The following is an 18,054-nucleotide window of genomic DNA, read 5'->3' on the forward strand; positions in this document are numbered from 1 at the left end:
TGTTGTTGCTAATAAAGAAGTATCATTTTATAGTCAAATTGTTTTTGCCCATTTAATTTTGTCAGTGTTTAGACACTCATTAATAGGAAAAGAGGATCTTATTGAAGTTCACTATCTTCTGGTTTCCCTTTGCATATTTACTATAAATGGTGATATTGCCTTTTCATTTTCATTTTATAGGTGATGCATATACACGTACTTTGTCCCATGCAATTGAGAAGGCCTTGAAGGTATGCTTAACTCAATCTGGTCAAATTCATTTTTTTTTTCTGATTGATAATGAGATCAAAAGAACTTTATTAGAAGAAAAGCTGAAGAGAAAAAGTGCAAAAACGTAACTACCTACCTCCCCACGAGAGAACAAGAGAACCGTTAGTTGATCAATCAGTGCCCCCAATACACCCAGATAAACTAATCTAGTAGGGCCAAGCTCTAGTAAATCTCACTTCTACCCACATCGCCCAGCAAATCTGCCAACTTGTTGTTTGATCTTTGACCCAGTGAAACAAGCTGTTCCCTCTGGTTGCCAAAAAGCTATAATCTCTGATAACATGCTGGAAAACTGAAGACCCTTCCCTATCTCATATTCACTGATTCGCCACCTGGGAGCTCCCCTCAACTTCCAACTTGCAGTAGTTTAGAAGTAAATCAAGTGGATGCCCTAAGAAGTATGCATAGAGTTTTTATGGCCTATGGGGATGGAATAGAACTATGAACCCACCTTTTGGCTTCTGAAAACATATCATACTCCTGAAGGAAGGCTTTCGCAATGAGCAGCCATCAGTGAAGCATAATTTCTCCTTGAGAGGGAGGAACCAAGGCTGAGGGGTAGAGAGGAAGAAGAGGGAAGAAAGTTTGAAGAAAGGTGTAATAGGAGGGAGGTGGGATGGAGATGATGATGGTTAGGAAATTGGAAAGTCTTGTTAGGAAAGCCTTTGTAGCCTTTGAAAGGAAGAGGAAGGAAGAAAGTTTGAGGAAAGCTGCTGATGCTCTTGAAGGAGAAAGATGGGACGAGGAGGGAGGCTGTGAAAGTGTGAAAAGTTTGGAGAGATTGAAGATTAATTGTGCTTCATTGGTGCAGATTGCTTATGTAGTATCAGTGCAAATTTGTTTTCTTTTGAGCTTTTCTTCTGAAGTTTTGTGTTAGCATGGTTGGAAGTCTTTCCAGGGTGCTTGTGGGGTGTTAACTTAGCACCTGTTATAAAATTTTCCTTCTACTTATCAAAAAAAAAAAAAAAAAAGAAGACGGTGATGGCCAGGAGGAGGCGTTTGAAGGGGAAGATTAGGGTCTTATTTCCGCTAGGCTAGGTTCATTTTGTTCGCGTTGCAGGTGATCAATGGTGAAGTTGTCTGAGGAGCTGGTACCAGAGGAGTTAGTTCTTCTCTGGACAAGTTTTTTTTTTTTTTTTTTTTTTTTGTAGTTTGCTGATGTTGTTGTGAAAGTTGTGTTTCAGTTTGTCTTCTCCTCTCGGGTGATATTTTTTCACCTTCCTTTTTGTTTTCTCTTTTTATTTTTAATGGAATTTTTAGCTTACTCTTAAGAAAAAAAACTCTGACCACATCATTGGTGGAAAACTCTCAACTTTGTCTAGTTCATCACAAGGTTGTATGATACTTTTTGCTAATTGTAGATCTGATGTTAGACACAGTCTTATTTGAACCTTTTCAGCTTAAAGGTACTGGTGGATCTAAAAGACAGCATGTGCATGGTTGCAGCCTTGTGCGGGCAAGACAGTTTTATGGTTACCATTCGTCTGAGGAGCTATTTGTAAAGATATACCTGTATCCAAAATCTCATTCATCATTTTACGTAAACTCAGGCTAATTTTATATTCTATTTTTTTGACAGTTATCTTTTCCCTCTTTTTTCCTGTCTAAGTTTCTAACATATTTCTGTTTATCTTATTTCTGAACTTAGTTTCCATTTGCTTTAGCATTATTATGTATGTGGAATGCTTCTGCTCAATTACATAATTTTCTAATAGATCATGCATTCTTATAGCACACCAAGAAATATACATCTGAGGAGTTTTTGACTTTATACATGCAATTGTAACTGGGAAAATGGACCTTCCTGTTGTTTCCACTTCTGATCAAAGAAAAAGAAAGTCTGTGCACCTCTCTATCAAACAACCAATTCAATATTTAGAAGGCAACAACCGAAAATCGATATTTATTAATCTAAACTAATATTAAGGTTTACAGCACAGATCTGGGAAGAGCTAGCTGCAGTTAGGGGCCTTTGGGAGGGACCATGGTGCTTGGGAGGGGATCTCAATGTGATAAGGTACACAAATCAGACAAACAACCCCAATCAATCCATAACGACAAGTATGAGACACTTCAACTCCTTGATTGAGTCCCTAGAACTAAGAGAACCCACCTTGTTACAAGTCTCTTTCACCTGATCAAATCTTTAGGAAAGTCAAGTGTGCTCAAAGTTGAATTGGTTCCTTTTCTCCATTAATTGGGAGGAGTTGTGGGGAAACTTAACACTGAAAGCCCTTCCTAGAGTAACCTCCAATCACTTCCCCTAAGTCTTTACCAAGAAAATCTTATTGGAAGCCTTACACCCTTTAGATTTGAGAATATGTGGCTGGAAGTCCCAAACTTTGTGCAAAAGGTAAAGATTGGTGGTCAGAAGGTGGAATAAGTGCTAGGAAAGGGGTGAGATTCACAAAGAAGTTGAAAAGATTGAAGGAAAAGGTCAAGGAGTGGAATAAAGAAGAATTTGGAAAACTGAGGTCATAAGGGAGGAATTAGCCAGGAAAATAGAGGAATTGGACCAAAAGGAAGCCCGTAAAGTGTGCAAGCCGGATGATAGATCAGAAAGATGGAACTTAAAAGTGCAACTAGAGGAGATCCTAAGGAAGGAAGAAATTTCTTGGAGACAAAAAATCAAAGTGTAAATGGCTTTTGGAGGGGGATGGAAACACCAAAATTTTCCACTCACTAGCAAATGGGAGAAGAAGAAAAAAAAAATCAAATCTCTAGCATTGAGGTGGAGGGAAGAGTAATAAACTCAAAGTAGGAAATTGAAAGGTGCTTTGTGGATCATTTCAATTCAATCCTTGCCTCCTCAGTTGAAAGCAATTTGGAATTGGGAGAATTACATTGTGTAAATGGCTTTTGGAGGGGGATGGAAACACCAAAATTTTCCACTCACTAGCAAATGGGAGAAGAAGAAAAAAAAAATCAAATCTCTAGCATTGAGGTGGAGGGAAGAGTAATAAACTCAAAGTAGGAAATTGAAAGGTGCTTTGTGGATCATTTCAATTCAATCCTTGCCTCCTCAGTTGAAAGCAATTTGGAATTGGGAGAATTACATTGTGATAGTGCCGGAATCCAAAGCTGTCCTCTTAGAAAGAGTTTTTAGTGTAGAGGAGGTCCATGAAGCAATTTTCTTGATCGATAGATCTAAAGCTCTGGGGCTAGATGGTTTCTCAATGGCTTTCTATCAAGATTGCTGGGAAATCTTAAAAGATGATTTTATGGATGTCTTTGTTGAGTTCCATAAAAAAAGGGGGAATCTCTCCAGGAGCAAATGCAACTTTTCTTGCTCTAATGTCTAAAAAGAAAGAGGCCAAAACCCCTAAGGACTACAGACCGATAAGTCTTGTGGGTAGCATGTTAAAGATCATTGCAGAAGTTCTGGCTGGTTGGTTGAAGACTGTCTTGCCCTTTGTCATTTCTTAGAACCAAGGAGCTTTTGTAGAAGGGAGACAAATAGTGGATCAAATCTTAGTGGCAAATGAATGTGTGGCAACGAAGGAAAAACAAGGCGACAAAGTCTTGATTTGTAAATTGGACATAGAGAAAGCCTACGAATTGGTGGATTGGTCCTTCCTATTGAATCTCATGGAAAAGATGGGTCTAGGTGAAAGATGGAGACTGTGGATTAAAGGATTGTTTAGCTCGACACATTTTCCTGTCCTTTTAAACGGGGTAGCAAAGGACTTCTTCCCGGCTAAAAGAGGATTGAGACAAGGTGACCCCTTAAGAGGATTGGACTTCGGTAGTGGAGAGATTTGAGAAGAGGCTTGCGTCCTGGAAGAGAGATTATCTTTCCTTAAGAGGGAGAGTCACTCTGATTAGGTCCACCCTAGCTAACTTACCTGTGTATTATTTGTCAGTGTTTAAGATCCCCACCAAGGTCTCCAACTTACTGGAAAAATTAATGAGGAATTTTCTGTGGGAGCCGGGAGAGGAGAAGAGAGATCATAGGGTGAGATTGGAGGTGGTAATTAGATGTAAAAAACTAGGAGGTCTTGGGATTGGAAACATCAAGAAAAGGAATATGGCGTTGTTGGGAAAATGGTTGTGGAGGTTCACAGTGGAAAAGGAAAAACTGTGGAAAAAGATCGTGGCTAGCATACATGGGCTGGAAGACAACGGCTGGGATTCTGGAATTGTGGCAAGGGCTACAACTGCTTCTCCGTAGAAATCCATCCATGATCTGCTTCCAGTTTTCTCCCCTTGGATCAGGTACGATGTTAACTCTGGCAATCGAATAAAATTTTGGGAACATCTTTGGGTTGGGGTTTCACCTCTGAAGGATCAGTTTCCTTCCTTGTTTGCTCTATCAGATTTGAAAAATGAACCTATCTCTTCTTTTTTAGTTCCTTCAGACTCCACTTCTGGTTTTGGGTGGAACCTCGGCCTGCGAAGGGCAATTAGGGATACAAACTTGGACAACCTCTTACCTTTATTAGCCATCCTTGAGAATATCTTCCTTGATCCTAATAGGGAAGACACCAGAATTTGGATCCCTTCTACTTCAGGAACCTTCTCTTGTGCTTCGTTTTTTGAAACCTTAACTCAGTCATCTGTCCCTTATGGTGTGTCTTTTTTGATTAAGGAATTTTGGAGCAAGCCCATTCCTCCTCGGGTTTTTTTTTTTTTTTGTTGGGAAAGTTTCCTGGAAAGAGTAAATACAAATGATCTACTTCAGAAAAAGAGACCCAATTCTTGTTTACTTCCTAATAGATGCTCTCTCTGTAAAGATGATGGGGAATACGGTTACCACCTTTTGGTCTCTTGTATGGTTACTAAAACTGTTTGGGAGTGGGTACTTTCTCGCTTTGGGTGTACTTGGAACCCTCCTGAGAGTGTCCAAGGCTTGTTCTCCCCTTCGTTTTTCAGATGGCCTAAGAAGCGAGGGAAGATGATGTGGAGGAGTATTAGGGCAGCTGTGTGTTGGTCACTATGGGGGGAAAGAAACTCTCGAATATTTTCAAAAAAGGAAAGATCCCTGGAAGAACTATTAGACCTAATACTTTTAAGGGCTGCCAACTGGCTAAAAACTATGGAACTGTTCTCAGACTTTCCTATTGCTGACCTGTTAAGAAACTGGAAAGAGATAGCAACCTCTACTCTGTGTAAGAGGTCTCTTAGTCCCTTGTGGTCCCCTCCTCCCTCCGGATTTATAAAAGTGAATTTTGATGGTAGTAGCATAAGGAATCCAGGGTCCTTTGGGATTGGGGGAGTTTTCAGGAATGAGGAAGGGATTGTTATTGCTCTGTTCTCAGGCCCTATTGGAGAAGGAGACTCTATTAGGGCTGAGATCCTTGCAGCTTTGGAAGGGGTTCAAAGAGCAAGGGAACTAAATATCAGTCGGCTAATTTTGGAAGGTGATTCAAAGGTGGTGATTAACTGGTTGAAGAAAGAGGACAGTGGCTTGTCGAGTTACAATAATGAAAAGAAAAAATTCTTATGGCTATGTAGAGGCATTGGGATACAATACAGCTGGGTGAAAAAGGACTGCTAATTCTTTTGCAGATGGGTTGGCCAAGCAAGGGGTGAACAGGGAGGCCATTTTTTGGGGCTATTTTTTAATCTTCTTTCATTGTAATTTTCTGATGGGGAGATAAGACTCTTTATCTCCCCCTTTTTTGTACTTAAAGCTTCTTAATTCTTAATAAAGTTTCTGTTATTGATAAAAAAAAAGACAAGGTGACCCCTTATCCCCCATCTTGTTTACCTTTGTTGTTGAGGTTTTGAGTAGACAAATCATCAAGACTGACCAAGAAAATCAGTTTAAAGGTTGGAGGATTGGTAGATCAGAGGTGGTGGTGTCTCACTTGCAATTTGCAGATGATACTATTATTTTCTGTGAGAGTTGTGATGAACCTAGTTTGAAGAATCTGAAAAATTTGGTGGATAAGTTTCAACAGGCCTCAAAACTAAAAGTGAATTGGGGGAAAAGCTGGCCACTAGAATACCTAGGTATGCCCTTGGGGGGAAACCCAAAAGCTGAAAGCTTCTGGAAACCAGTTCTAGAGAGATTCACTAAGAAGTTGACAATGTGGAAGAGAAGTTATATTTCCTTGGGGGGGGGGGAGAATAACCTTGATAAAATCCACCCTAGCAAATCTGTCCACTTATTTCTCTCTTTTTTTTTTTTTTGATCAATAACTCTTTCATTAAATCATCAATAGAATATTTACAAGAGGAAGACAAACACACTTATCTTCCAAGAGATCTGTCCACTTATTTCCTCTCCACCTTTAGGATCCCGGTGAAAATAGCCAGGAAGTTGGAAAAGATAATGAATGATTTTTTGTGGGAACCCGGTGATTAAAAGATGGATCTCTTAGTGAAGTGGGAACAAGTCTGCAAAACTAAGGAGCAAGGTGGCCTAGGTATAAAGAACATTTTAAAGAAAAATATGGCCCTCCTAGGGAAATGGCTGTGGAGATTCCCTTGTGTAGAAGATAGGTTGTGGCACAGGGTCATTAAAAGCATTCATGGTGAAGTGGAAAATGGTTGGGATGCAAAACCAGACTTCAATGCAGCTCCAAACTCCCCCTAGAAGGCAATCTTTGAGGTACTCCTTGTCAAACCTTAAAAATGAACTTGTTGCTAGGGTTGGCGTGCTTTTAGACTTGTGTCTCTCTTGGGACTTTTGTTTCAGAAGGGGTCTGAGGGAAAATGAATGTGCCTCCCTATTGCTCTTGATCTCAACCTTAGAGAAGGTCCACTTAGACTAAAATATAGTTGATAGTAGAATCTGGTCCCCAACCTTTGATGACTTATTCTCTTGTGCCTCTTTCTTCAGTTTTCTCACTCATTGAACTTAATATTTTATAATTCTTTAAGGTATCTTTTGGAATAGATTGTAGGAGAGATTTTCAACTCAATTCAACTAAGCCTTAATCCCAACTATTTGGGGTTGGCTACATGAATCCTGTCCCTTCATTGTGCTTTATCAAGAGCTAATATTTTTCTTGAAATCGTAAATTTTTAGATCATCTCGTACCGCTTTGGCCCATGTTTTCTTTGGTCTTCCCCCACCTCTTTCAGAGCCTTCTACTTCCACCAAGTCACTCAATCTCACTAGTGCAGTCACTGGTTGTCCATGCACATGATCATCTCATTCAATTTTTGCTCGTCATTAATTGGGCTACTCCAAGTCTTCTCTAATGCATTTGTTTCTAACTAACCTTTCTAGTCCTGCTACACATCCATGTCAACATCTTCATCTCAGCTAAATTCATTTTTATTGTATATGTTTCTTGATTGGTTGACATTCTATGTATTTAACTGTTATTTTAATGAAAGTTACCATTTCAAATTAAAAAAAAATGCCCTAACTCTGCCAGTGTGAACTTATCTTACACTTCCAGTCCCAAGCCCAGATAAAGGAGGAGGGTTGTGTCAGGTTGGTAGCTGGCACCAAAACTTTTTACCAAGCTCTCATGATCATGGATTCTGAGTTGTATTTTCCCTGTAAGAAGTTATTTTTTGCAAGTTGAAGAGGCTAGAAGGGCTACAGGTAGACCAACAAGGACATGGGTAGAAGTAGTAAGAAATGTTTAAGTGTCAATTATTTTACAATGGATATGGCATTGAACAGAACGGAATGACAAAACAGGATTCATGTAGCTGACCCCATGTAGTTGGGGTATGGCTTGGATGATGATGATGTTTCTTGATTGCCCTACACTGTTCCATATAATATTGTTGGTCTTAATCAAGGTGATTTTTCTGTACCCCAGCCTTAGCTAAGGGGTCAGCCAGGCCATTAGCATTCCTAGACACCCTTTTGAATGATCTATTGAATAGACAACCCAAGAATTGTGCCTGCCACACCAGAGGTCAAACCTTCCAAGGGACCATCACAACCGTAGCACTTAAAGCAAGGCTAGCGATCCTATTCTGCTCCTTTTTTGTTTTAGAGGAGACAGTTCTGGAGATGAAGTTGTTATAATATTTCTTTCTCATCTTTTAGCACTAAGATATAAGTATGATATGAATTCCTTGACAGAAATGGAAGATATTATCCACATGAAATTGCTCGTATTGCCAATATCCTTCAGGTACAGTCTTAAGCTGCTCAGTGATATGCTCCCAAATGGTGTTTAATGTAATTTTTGTGTAGTTATTGTTTAATGGATGATACTAGCTTCATATTCTGCTGAATAACAAAGGTTTGTTTGGTTGAAGCATCTTGGCATGCAACTATTTATTGTGATGAATCCATGCTTATATACACTATATTATTCTCAACCCCACTATATTTTCTTTTACCAACTGTTCTTTTGATTAGTTGCACGTTAAGTTGGAGAGAATCTCCGAAGTTGTGAACTTGTGATCTGCATTTTAGATGTTCTTTGGCAGAAGCTGGGTGTCTTTAGTTGCTATGTGTGCTTGTATTTTGTAGCTTAAGTGAAATAGCAGCTTTTGAGGGCTGAATCATGGCTATCTGGGGTCTTGGGAGGGGTTCACTGGATATAGACCTAACCTTGTCTATTGCAAAGTGGCTATTCTTGGACTCAAACATGCATTCTCATGTTCTTGGACTCAAACATGCATTCTCATGTTCTTGGACTCAAACCTTGTCTATTGCAAAGTGTTCGTTACAAGCATCCCAAAATGAAGCGCGAGGTGCAGCCTGACTCATTTGATACGGAAACATCATAAGTTTACATTGGGCCCAGTACAACTGTTCCCTAGTTACCCCTTGTTTAGCTAGAGAATCAGCAAAAGCATTTGCCTCCCTCCCCACCCACTGTATAGATAAAATTCAATTGATTTCATTAGAAGCAAATGATAAAGTGTTCGTTACAAGCATCCCAAAATGAGGCACGAGGTGCAGCCTCACTCATTGATACAGAAACATCATAAATTTACAATTGGGCCCGGTACAACTGTTCCCTAGTTACCCCTTGTTTAGATAGAGAATCAGCAAAAGCATTTTCCTCCCTCCCCACCCACTGTATAGTTACCTCCATCTGCTGAGTTAACCATTTGAATTTCTTCAATTCATTTCTGTATGCCCAGATCACTGAATCTGAGTTTTTTATCCAACCCACAACCACCTTGGAGTCCCCTTCTATCACCAAATTTATCAATCCTAGCTCTCTTTTGTGGCTGTGTACAATTCTGCCTTTAAAGAGTCTCCATTCCCCACTGGTCCTGAGAAGAGTGCTCTTAAGTTTCCTTCCTTGTCTCTAATGACATCTCTTAGTCCAGCTGGGCCTAGGTTGCCTTGACTACTCCCATCGAAGTTTAATTTTAGAAATCCTTCAATGGGAGGAGCCCAAACCAACCTTGCCTTAACCTTTTGCATTGATCTAGAAGCCACTAATGGCCAATTCCTCCAAATATCATCAAATGTGAAATTTTTGAATAGTTCCACCGTTTGTAGCTAGTGTATAGCCCTAGTCATTACACACTCCACAATTTGTCGTTTGCTCCTTTCTTTCTCTTGGAAAATTCTGGCATTTCTTGTTTTTTTATCAATAATTCTGGCATTTCTTTCTTCCCACAAGGTCCACACCATTGCTGCTCTAGTGTACCTCCACATTACTCTTCCCCTCTTCTTCGGTAACACAAAGGTAGATGGGTCAAACAACATTTTTATCTCCGTTGGCATATTCCACCTGCACCCAAACAAAGAGAAAAACCAATCCCATATATCTGTAGCAAATGAACAGGAAATTAGTAAATGGTAACAAGATTCACCATCAGATTTGCATAGAGTGCACCAATTCGGGGAAATACATAGAAAAGGCCTTTTCTTTTGCAAATAATCCAGTGTGTTAATTTTCTTAAGAGCCACTTCCCAATAGAAGGCTTGAATTTTAGGGGGAATCAACAAAAACCACACTTCTTTCCAAGTAAAGGACAAAGAGGAAGAGGACTGACAAAGTGCTTTAAAAAGGAGGCACAAGAAAAATAACTTTTAGAACTTGGGAACCAAATTCTTCTATCTGGATAAGAAAGCTCTAAGCAAACACTATCAAGGAGAAGGAGAAGCTCTGACAGACAAGTTGCTTCCTCATCCCTCAAACCCCTACGGAATCCGAGATCCCAATTAAGACTCAAAGGCAAAGAAGGAAGAACAAAAAAAATTGAAATGACCTTATTTTATACAACGAAATAGAATACAAAGAAGGAGAAACTTCCTTTAAAGGCCGGTCACCAAACCAGGTGTCTTCCCAAAAACGAATTAAATTCCTTGAGCCAACATCATAGCTAACGTACCTGAGAAACTAAGGGAGGAGGCTTTGAATTGCTTTCCAAGGTGCTGCCAAGGTAGCCCTACGCGATACACCAGCGTCCTAGCCATTCTCCAATCTACCATGTATATTTGCCACTATTTCAGCCCACAAATTTTCTCTCTCAAGAGGCCATCTCCATAACCATTTCCCTAACAGAGCTGTATTCTTCTTTCTTACATTCCCTAGACATAATCCACCTTCTTCCTTTCTCTTACACAACCTCCCATTTTATTAAATGGTCCTTTCTAGTCTCTCCCGACTCCCAAAGGAAATCCCTCATAATTTTTTCTAGTTTCTCTTCTTCTCTTGGCGGAATCCTAAAGACAGAGAGAAAGTAGATGGGTAGGTTAGCCATAGTAGATTTTATCAGCGCGATCCTACCTCCCAAAGAGATATAACTTTTTCCAAGCAGCCAATCTCTTTTCACATCTTTCTATAACTGGGTTCCAAAACATACTTTCCTTCGGGTTTGCACCTAGGTGAAGCCCTATGTAGGTCAGAGGCCATGGGGTGATATGACATTCTAAGCAATCTGCTTTCCTATGTAGGACCATCCCCTCCATATTAATCCCTGCTATGCAACTCTTGTCCAAATTGATTTTCACATTTGACACTTTTTCAAACTTCTTGATTAGACTTTTCAATCTCTCGACTTTCCTAATGTCTCCTCCTTCACAAAAAATAATGATATCATTTGTAAATTGGAGATGGGTAAGTGGGACATTGTCTCTACTCACTCTCCAACCCCTAAATTCATCTTTTCTATTTGCCTTAGAGAGAAGTCTACTGAAGACATCTGCCACTAAAGTAAAAAGGAAGGGTGATAGGGGATCACCTTGCCTTAACCCTCTGCAAGCTGGGAAGAAGTCTTTTACCACTCCATTAACAAGGATAGAGAAATGACAAGAACGTACACACCCAAGCATCCAATTGCACAATCTCTCCCCAAACCCCTGTTGATGTAGAACTTCTTTCAAAAAACCCCAATCCACCATATCGTAAGCCTTTTCTAAGTCCAGCTTGCACACAAAACCTTCCTTCCTAGATCTCTTCATCTCTTCTACACATTCATTGGCTATTAGAATTTGATCAACTATTTGTCTCTCTTGAACAAAAGATCCTTTATACTGATTGATGAGGGAAGGGAGAATTACTTTGATTCTCAATGATAGGACATTAGCAATTATCTTGTAAACACTAGTTACTAGACTAATGGGTTGGAAATCCTTTGGATGGCTAGCATCACCTTTCTTTGGGATCAAGGCCAAGAAAGTTGCATTAACTCCAGGGCTAACAATATGTGTATTTGAGAATTCCTTAAAGACTTTCAGCAAATCATCTTTCAACACTTCCCAACAATCTTGATGGAAAGCCATTGTGAATCCATATGGGCCTGGTGCTTTAGACCTATTCATGGAGAACACTGCCTTTCTTATTTCTTCTTCCTCAAAATCTCTTTCCAGCCATATTGCTGCCTCCTAATCTAGTAAAGGCCACTCCAAGCCTTCTAAGCTCAACCTATCCTCCAGAGTTCTCATGTAGAGGGATTTAAGGTGGTCCACAAAGATTCTAGCAATTTCATCTTGATTTGAGATTAGCTCTCCATTGATTTCCAACCTAGCATTCTCATGTTTTCAGCCCAAGGTTTTACCATTGCACTAAGCAGTAACCCCTATATTGTTTGAATCATGAATGTTACCTGCTGTATGCGTTCAATTAAGTGTGAGAATAATGGGGGTTTGAGTATGAGAATGACCACTTTGCGCAAAAAATGTCAAAGGTTAGGTCTATCCAGTTCACTCTTCCCAAGACCTTGAATAGCTGGGACCAGCATTCCTATGATGTCAGAAACAGATACAAACTTGGACATGCATACAGGAAATGGGGATATGACTCTCTATGTCCTTAAATTCTGGACATAGATACATGTATGGGTATCCCATGTAATACACTTGTATCATGTGTTTATATATAGCTGTTGGATCTAAATGTCATTTCTCAAGACTTGTGTCTTGCCAACTTTAGTTAATCTTCTGACATGTGGAGATATTTTTATAGTATAATTTGTTATAAACATGGCATTTACATATTTTAAAAGTGTTAATACTATATAGTACCTCTACAAGTATTCATGAAGTAGGTATTGTATCTGATAAGTATTGGATACAACATCGGTATGCTGGGTATGCATGAGTATATGGTTATCATAGGTAATAACCCTTTGGCCCTCTTAGATGTTAAATCGTCACTTTTGCATAAGGGATCTAGATTGATCATGCATGGTCTAAATTACAACCTCAATATTTTTTTTTTCTGTATTTTAATCTTTTGAGTTTTATGTTCTATTTGAAGGAAAAAATATGAAAAATCTTGGGAGTTTATTCTTCTTTTCTATTTTCCCATGAATCTGTGGAAGAGTAATTAATCAGTCTTAAATCAGGAATAAGAAGAGAATAGAGAAAATGAGAGAGAATATGAGAAAAGAAAAAGGAAGAAAGAATATGAGAATCTGTGGAGAGAATTTTATTCTCACCCGCCTTTTAGTTGATATTTAATTATGCTCTTTTCAATATAAAACAAAGTTACCAAAATATCCCTACCTGAGTGACATATTAGAAAGGACATAAATACCTTGCCATAGTATCACCTAATGCAAGAGACTTCTAACACTCCTCAAATGGAGCATAAATGTCATTAACAATTTCTTGTTACAAATTTTATCCATTTGATTTCAACTCGAGCTCTTAGTGAATAAATCAGTTAACTAATATCCAGACTTAACATAAGGTGTAGCCGTGTAGATATATCTCTATTAAGAATTTCTCCCTCACAAAGTGGCAGTCAACTTCAATATGCTTTGCTTCTTGTGAATAAACCCTAGTTCATTCTAGGTTAAAGTAGAGAAGAAGGAAGAAGAAAGAAAAGAGAAGCAGTCTTGGGAATGGGAATGGGAACCGATGAGAGTAAGGGCTTCCTGTACAGTCTTGGGAATGGGAACCGATGAGAGTAATGATATAAACTTGCAATGAGAAGCAGAAAGGTGAGCAGTGGAAACATAGTCTGAAATGGGATGAGAAGTACAAGTACGTTTACCTTTCCGCAAAGCAATAGGAAGATCAAGATCTGAGGGAGAAGGGGCAGTAGCAGGATCTGTCGACAGGTGCTGAAGTGGAGGAGGGGCCGAAGCACTTTTGCGGGTATACACTTGAGTAATTGGCGGCCTCTCTGTAGTAACAGGCGTATGATGTGCATCTGTAGTAGGAATGGGAGCTACGGGAAGAGGGTCCATAACCGGTACAGGAAGAGGAACCACAGAGGGAGAAGAAGAGACCCCGACATCTAAGTAAAATGGAACAGATTCAAAGAAGGTGACATCAGAGCGCACAAACGATTTATGAAATTTTGGGTTATAACACTTATAGCCTTTCTGAGTCCTCGAGTAGCCAAGAAAAATACACTTCGTAGCTCGAGCATCTAACTTGTCTACTCCTGGCCCCAAGTGTTGAATAAAACAAACACAACCAAAGATTCTTGGGGTGAGAGGAAAGGGAGACAAAGTGGGAAACAACACGGAGAAAGGGGATTGACTTCCAAGGATTGACATGGGCATCCGATTTATCAAAAAACTGGATGTAAGAACAGCATCACTCCAAAAATGCTTTGGGACATGCATATTGATCATCAAGGACTGAGCAGTTTCAAGAAGATGTCTATTTTTCCGTTCAGCTACACCGTTTTGTTGCGGGGTGTAGGCACAAGAAGTTTGATGAATTATTCCATGCTGTTCTAGGTATTGCTGAAATGGTGAGGAGATGTATTCTTTGGCATTATCGGAGCGAAGTATTTTCAAATGAACACCAAATTGAGTGCGTATTTCAGCATGAAATTTTTGAAAAATAGAGAACAATTCACTACGGTCTTTCATCAGGTAAATCCATGTCATCCTTGAAATGTCATCAACAAAGATTACAAAGTACTTAAACCCATTGTATGACACAACTTTAACTGGACCCCATACATCAGAATGAACTAAAGCAAAGGGACTAGAGACACGACTATCAATTCTTGGTCTAAATGAGACTCGATGATGTTTTCCCAACTGACATGACTCACAATCTAACGATGAAAGATGACTCAACGAAGGGACTAGAAGATTCAAAGACTTGAGAGAGGGATGACCGAGTCTGCAGTGCCATTGGAGAGGAGTAAGAGACGACTGAAAAGCCATTGGGGGGCCACCACCATCAAGGTAATACAAACCACCTGCTTCATGCCCTCCACCAATCTTCTTCCCCATCTTGAGATCCTGAAACACACAAGAAGAAGGATAGAAGGTTACAGAAGGTTAATCTGCTAACAGACATAAGATTAAACGGAAACTTAGGAACATATAAAACAGATGCTAAAGACTTGGAGGAGAAATCAACATCACCAACACCACAATTAGGAGATGTAGAACCATTAGCAAGAGTAACTGACTGAGATGTGGAGGAGCGAGAAAGGGAAGAAAATACATCAAGAGTCCCAGACATATGGTCTGAGGCTCCGGAACAATGATCCAGGGTGAGGCTTTGGAAGCCAAGCAAGCCATACCTGAATGGGCAAGTGTAGCTGTATTCTGCTGAGATGTTTGAAGGAACTGCTCATACACTACCCATGGTACACTCACCATTTCCTGCCCGGAAGCACAAGCGGGTGTGGAGGGGGTTGGGACAGTTTGCTGGCTTTTAGTAATGGTGCTACTACTCTTAGATGTAGCATGGTTAGCCCAAGTGTTGGGTGGACCACACAAATCATAGCAGAAATTAACTGTGTGCCCCTCTAAGCCACAATGTGTACATTTTCTCTGAGCATTACTCCTTCCTCTTCCACAGCCTCCCCCTGACTCTCGGCCTCCAGTCTGGCCACTAGCCCGGTTAAATATGTGTCCACCACGGTTGCTTGGAGGGCCACTGCTGCCACCACCACTTCTACTTCCACGGCCACTCCCTTTAGTCACTACCAAACCAGATCTATCAGAGAAGGAAGAATGTTCCACCGGCTCAATGGATGTCCTTTTGAGACGGGCAAAAACTTCTTCAAGTGAAGGGAGAGCTGATCCCCCCAATATTTGTGCTCTGACAGGCTCATACTCAATCTTCAAGCCCACAAGAAACCTAGTCACATCAAGCTGTTCACGTTGCTTTTGTTGGATCTGGACATCTGATGTTAGAGGGTGATACACATTTAACTCATTGCGGATGTTCCTCAAACTTGCATAGTACTCCTCTAAGCTTTGACTTTCTTGCTTCAAATTGAAGTACTCTTGGTACAACTAATATACCCTAGTTGTGTTGTCTTGTCCAGAGTACAACTTTTTAGCATGTTCCCAGAACTCTTTGGCTGTATCTAGGAACATGAAGTTCACACTAATCTTTGGTTCCATGCTGTTCCAAAGCCATGTCATTATCTGTGCATCATCTTGTTCCCAATCACTGAACCCAGGAGAATTAGAGGAAGGTTACTCCTCCCTCACATGTTTTACTTTCATCTTGGCCTTCAAGAACACCTCCACAGATTTTGCCCATGGTACATAGTTCTCACCATTCAACTTGATGGATGTCATTTGAACACTTATTTAATATGAAGAAAGCATGATGCTTGTTTTGTTGTCATTCCCATCTACGGAAGAAGCCATCTCCATTATTTCACCTTCAAGTATACAACACAACCACACACTCTTTCACACGGCTTATCTCACTTATAGCACCACCAAACCCAGCTTTAAATACACATTACACATCACACACTATGGCTGAAATCACTCAGTCTTCACATCAAACACCTGGGCTGCACACTGCAAAACCATTCACCACCACACACTAAGACTGAAATCACTCAGTCTTCACATCAAACACCTGGGCTGCACACTGCAAAACCATTCACCACCACACACCAAGGCTGAAATCACTCAGTCTCCACATCAAACACTTGGGTTGCACACTGCAGAACTGATTACACACAAGGTATTGGACCCAACCACCACTTCCACCAATCACCACGACACAACCACCACCAAACTACTGCTGTTGTGAACCTCAGCAGTCGACAACTCTTCTTTCAACATACATATGAAGAGGAATGCAGAGGAATACGACTGAAATGCATATCAGTCACACCAAGCATCACCACAACCAACTTTTGAAGCAACAAGAAAACATTTTCAGTCCCTTACTTGGACAAACAACAGTAGTGTTCATACCTATCCACATTCAGCCCTCTTCGATACTGAATAGAGGGTTTAGTATACCACTTCAACGACCACCACAGCAACGACTGAAGGCATTCTCACCTCCAGACCCACAAAACGACAGCTCCTTTTCAGCCCCTTATCGAACCTCCACTCAGGTCAATCGAAAATGAAGAAGATGACTGAAAGTTGGCGGCGAACCCAGAAAGAGAACAGCAACAAGAAAAAAAAAAGGATACGACCTTACAGCTCTGATACCATGTGAATAAACCCTAGTTCATTCTAGGTTAAAGCAGAGAAGAAGGAAGAAGAAAGAAAAGAGAAAGAAGGAGAAGAATGTTCGGCCAGACTAGAAGAGAGAAAAGTGAAAGTCCTCTCTCCTAGCCGACCCACTTGACTTTTATTCATAAAACTTAAGTTACAAGAAAGACAATGTTGTCCTTCATAGAAGATGGGACACATAACTTAAACTCAAATACAATAGACATTTCACTTTCAATAAGATACACCAGAATGACCAAAATACCCCTGACTCGAGCATTCTAACACTTCTCATTGAATACTTGGTTAGATGCGTTATGAACATTGGTTTGGTATCACAAAATAACTTACTTGGTGCTGTAATATGGAACCTGATCTCTTGGAGTAGATGCTTCATCTGCATTGACTCACATGTGGCTCTTGGCTACTATTCTATGCTTTTTACCTTTCCAAGTAACTAAATTACCATCTTGGAGTGTACAATACACAATGGTAGATCTCCTATTAGATGGAGACCCAACAGAGTTTGATTCTGTATAACCTTCTAGCTGTCATGGTAAGAAGGATAGCTGGGGCTAGCTATCTTACTGGGTGTATGTCTTATGTGTCTACATTGTAAATTACTGGTTCCATTAATAAAGTTGTATCAGTTACTGATAAAAAATGACCACCGTTTTTTTTCTTTTTTTTTTTATTATGGACCGCGTCCTGATGCACCTTTTAAATACTGCAGTACTCTTATAGTTGCTTCCCCGTGAGAGACTTGAAGACTTATTTGATTTACTTAATACCCCTGTAACAAAGGAGATATAAGCCTTGTAATTGAGGGCTAGTTACTGAATGAGGGCTGAGATATTAGCTGTCTTACAAGGTTTAAGGCTTGCTAATTATCTCAACTATACCAACTTGAAAATTGAAGGGATCTCAACTGTAATTATTTCTTTTCTCTTTGGGTGCCTGTCCACATACTTGGGGATTTTAGATATTTTAGCTCCCCTCCTTTGTAAGCTTATTCTTCTTTAATGAAGTTTACTGTTATTGACAAAAGAATGGGAACTG

General features: G+C 40.0%; 1 protein-coding gene across 3 annotated transcripts in view; it reads left to right on the forward strand.

The window, feature by feature from the left end:
• The window catches only part of REV3 (recovery protein 3), a 139,523-nt gene that overhangs the window by 16,888 nt on the left and 104,581 nt on the right, over positions 1-18,054 (forward strand). For all 3 annotated transcript variants that reach the window (XM_010245254.3, XM_088900856.1, XM_088900855.1), the window contains exons 4-6: positions 181-230; positions 1,670-1,782; positions 8,276-8,318. In XM_010245254.3, coding sequence (XP_010243556.1) covers positions 181-230; positions 1,670-1,782; positions 8,276-8,318 — 206 coding nt within the window. The remainder of the gene's footprint in view (positions 1-180; positions 231-1,669; positions 1,783-8,275; positions 8,319-18,054) is intronic.

Source organism: Nelumbo nucifera, chromosome 3 (assembly GCF_055504915.1).
Source record: "Nelumbo nucifera cultivar China Antique chromosome 3, China Antique-T2T, whole genome shotgun sequence".
NCBI classification, from domain to species: Eukaryota; Viridiplantae; Streptophyta; class Magnoliopsida; order Proteales; family Nelumbonaceae; genus Nelumbo; species Nelumbo nucifera.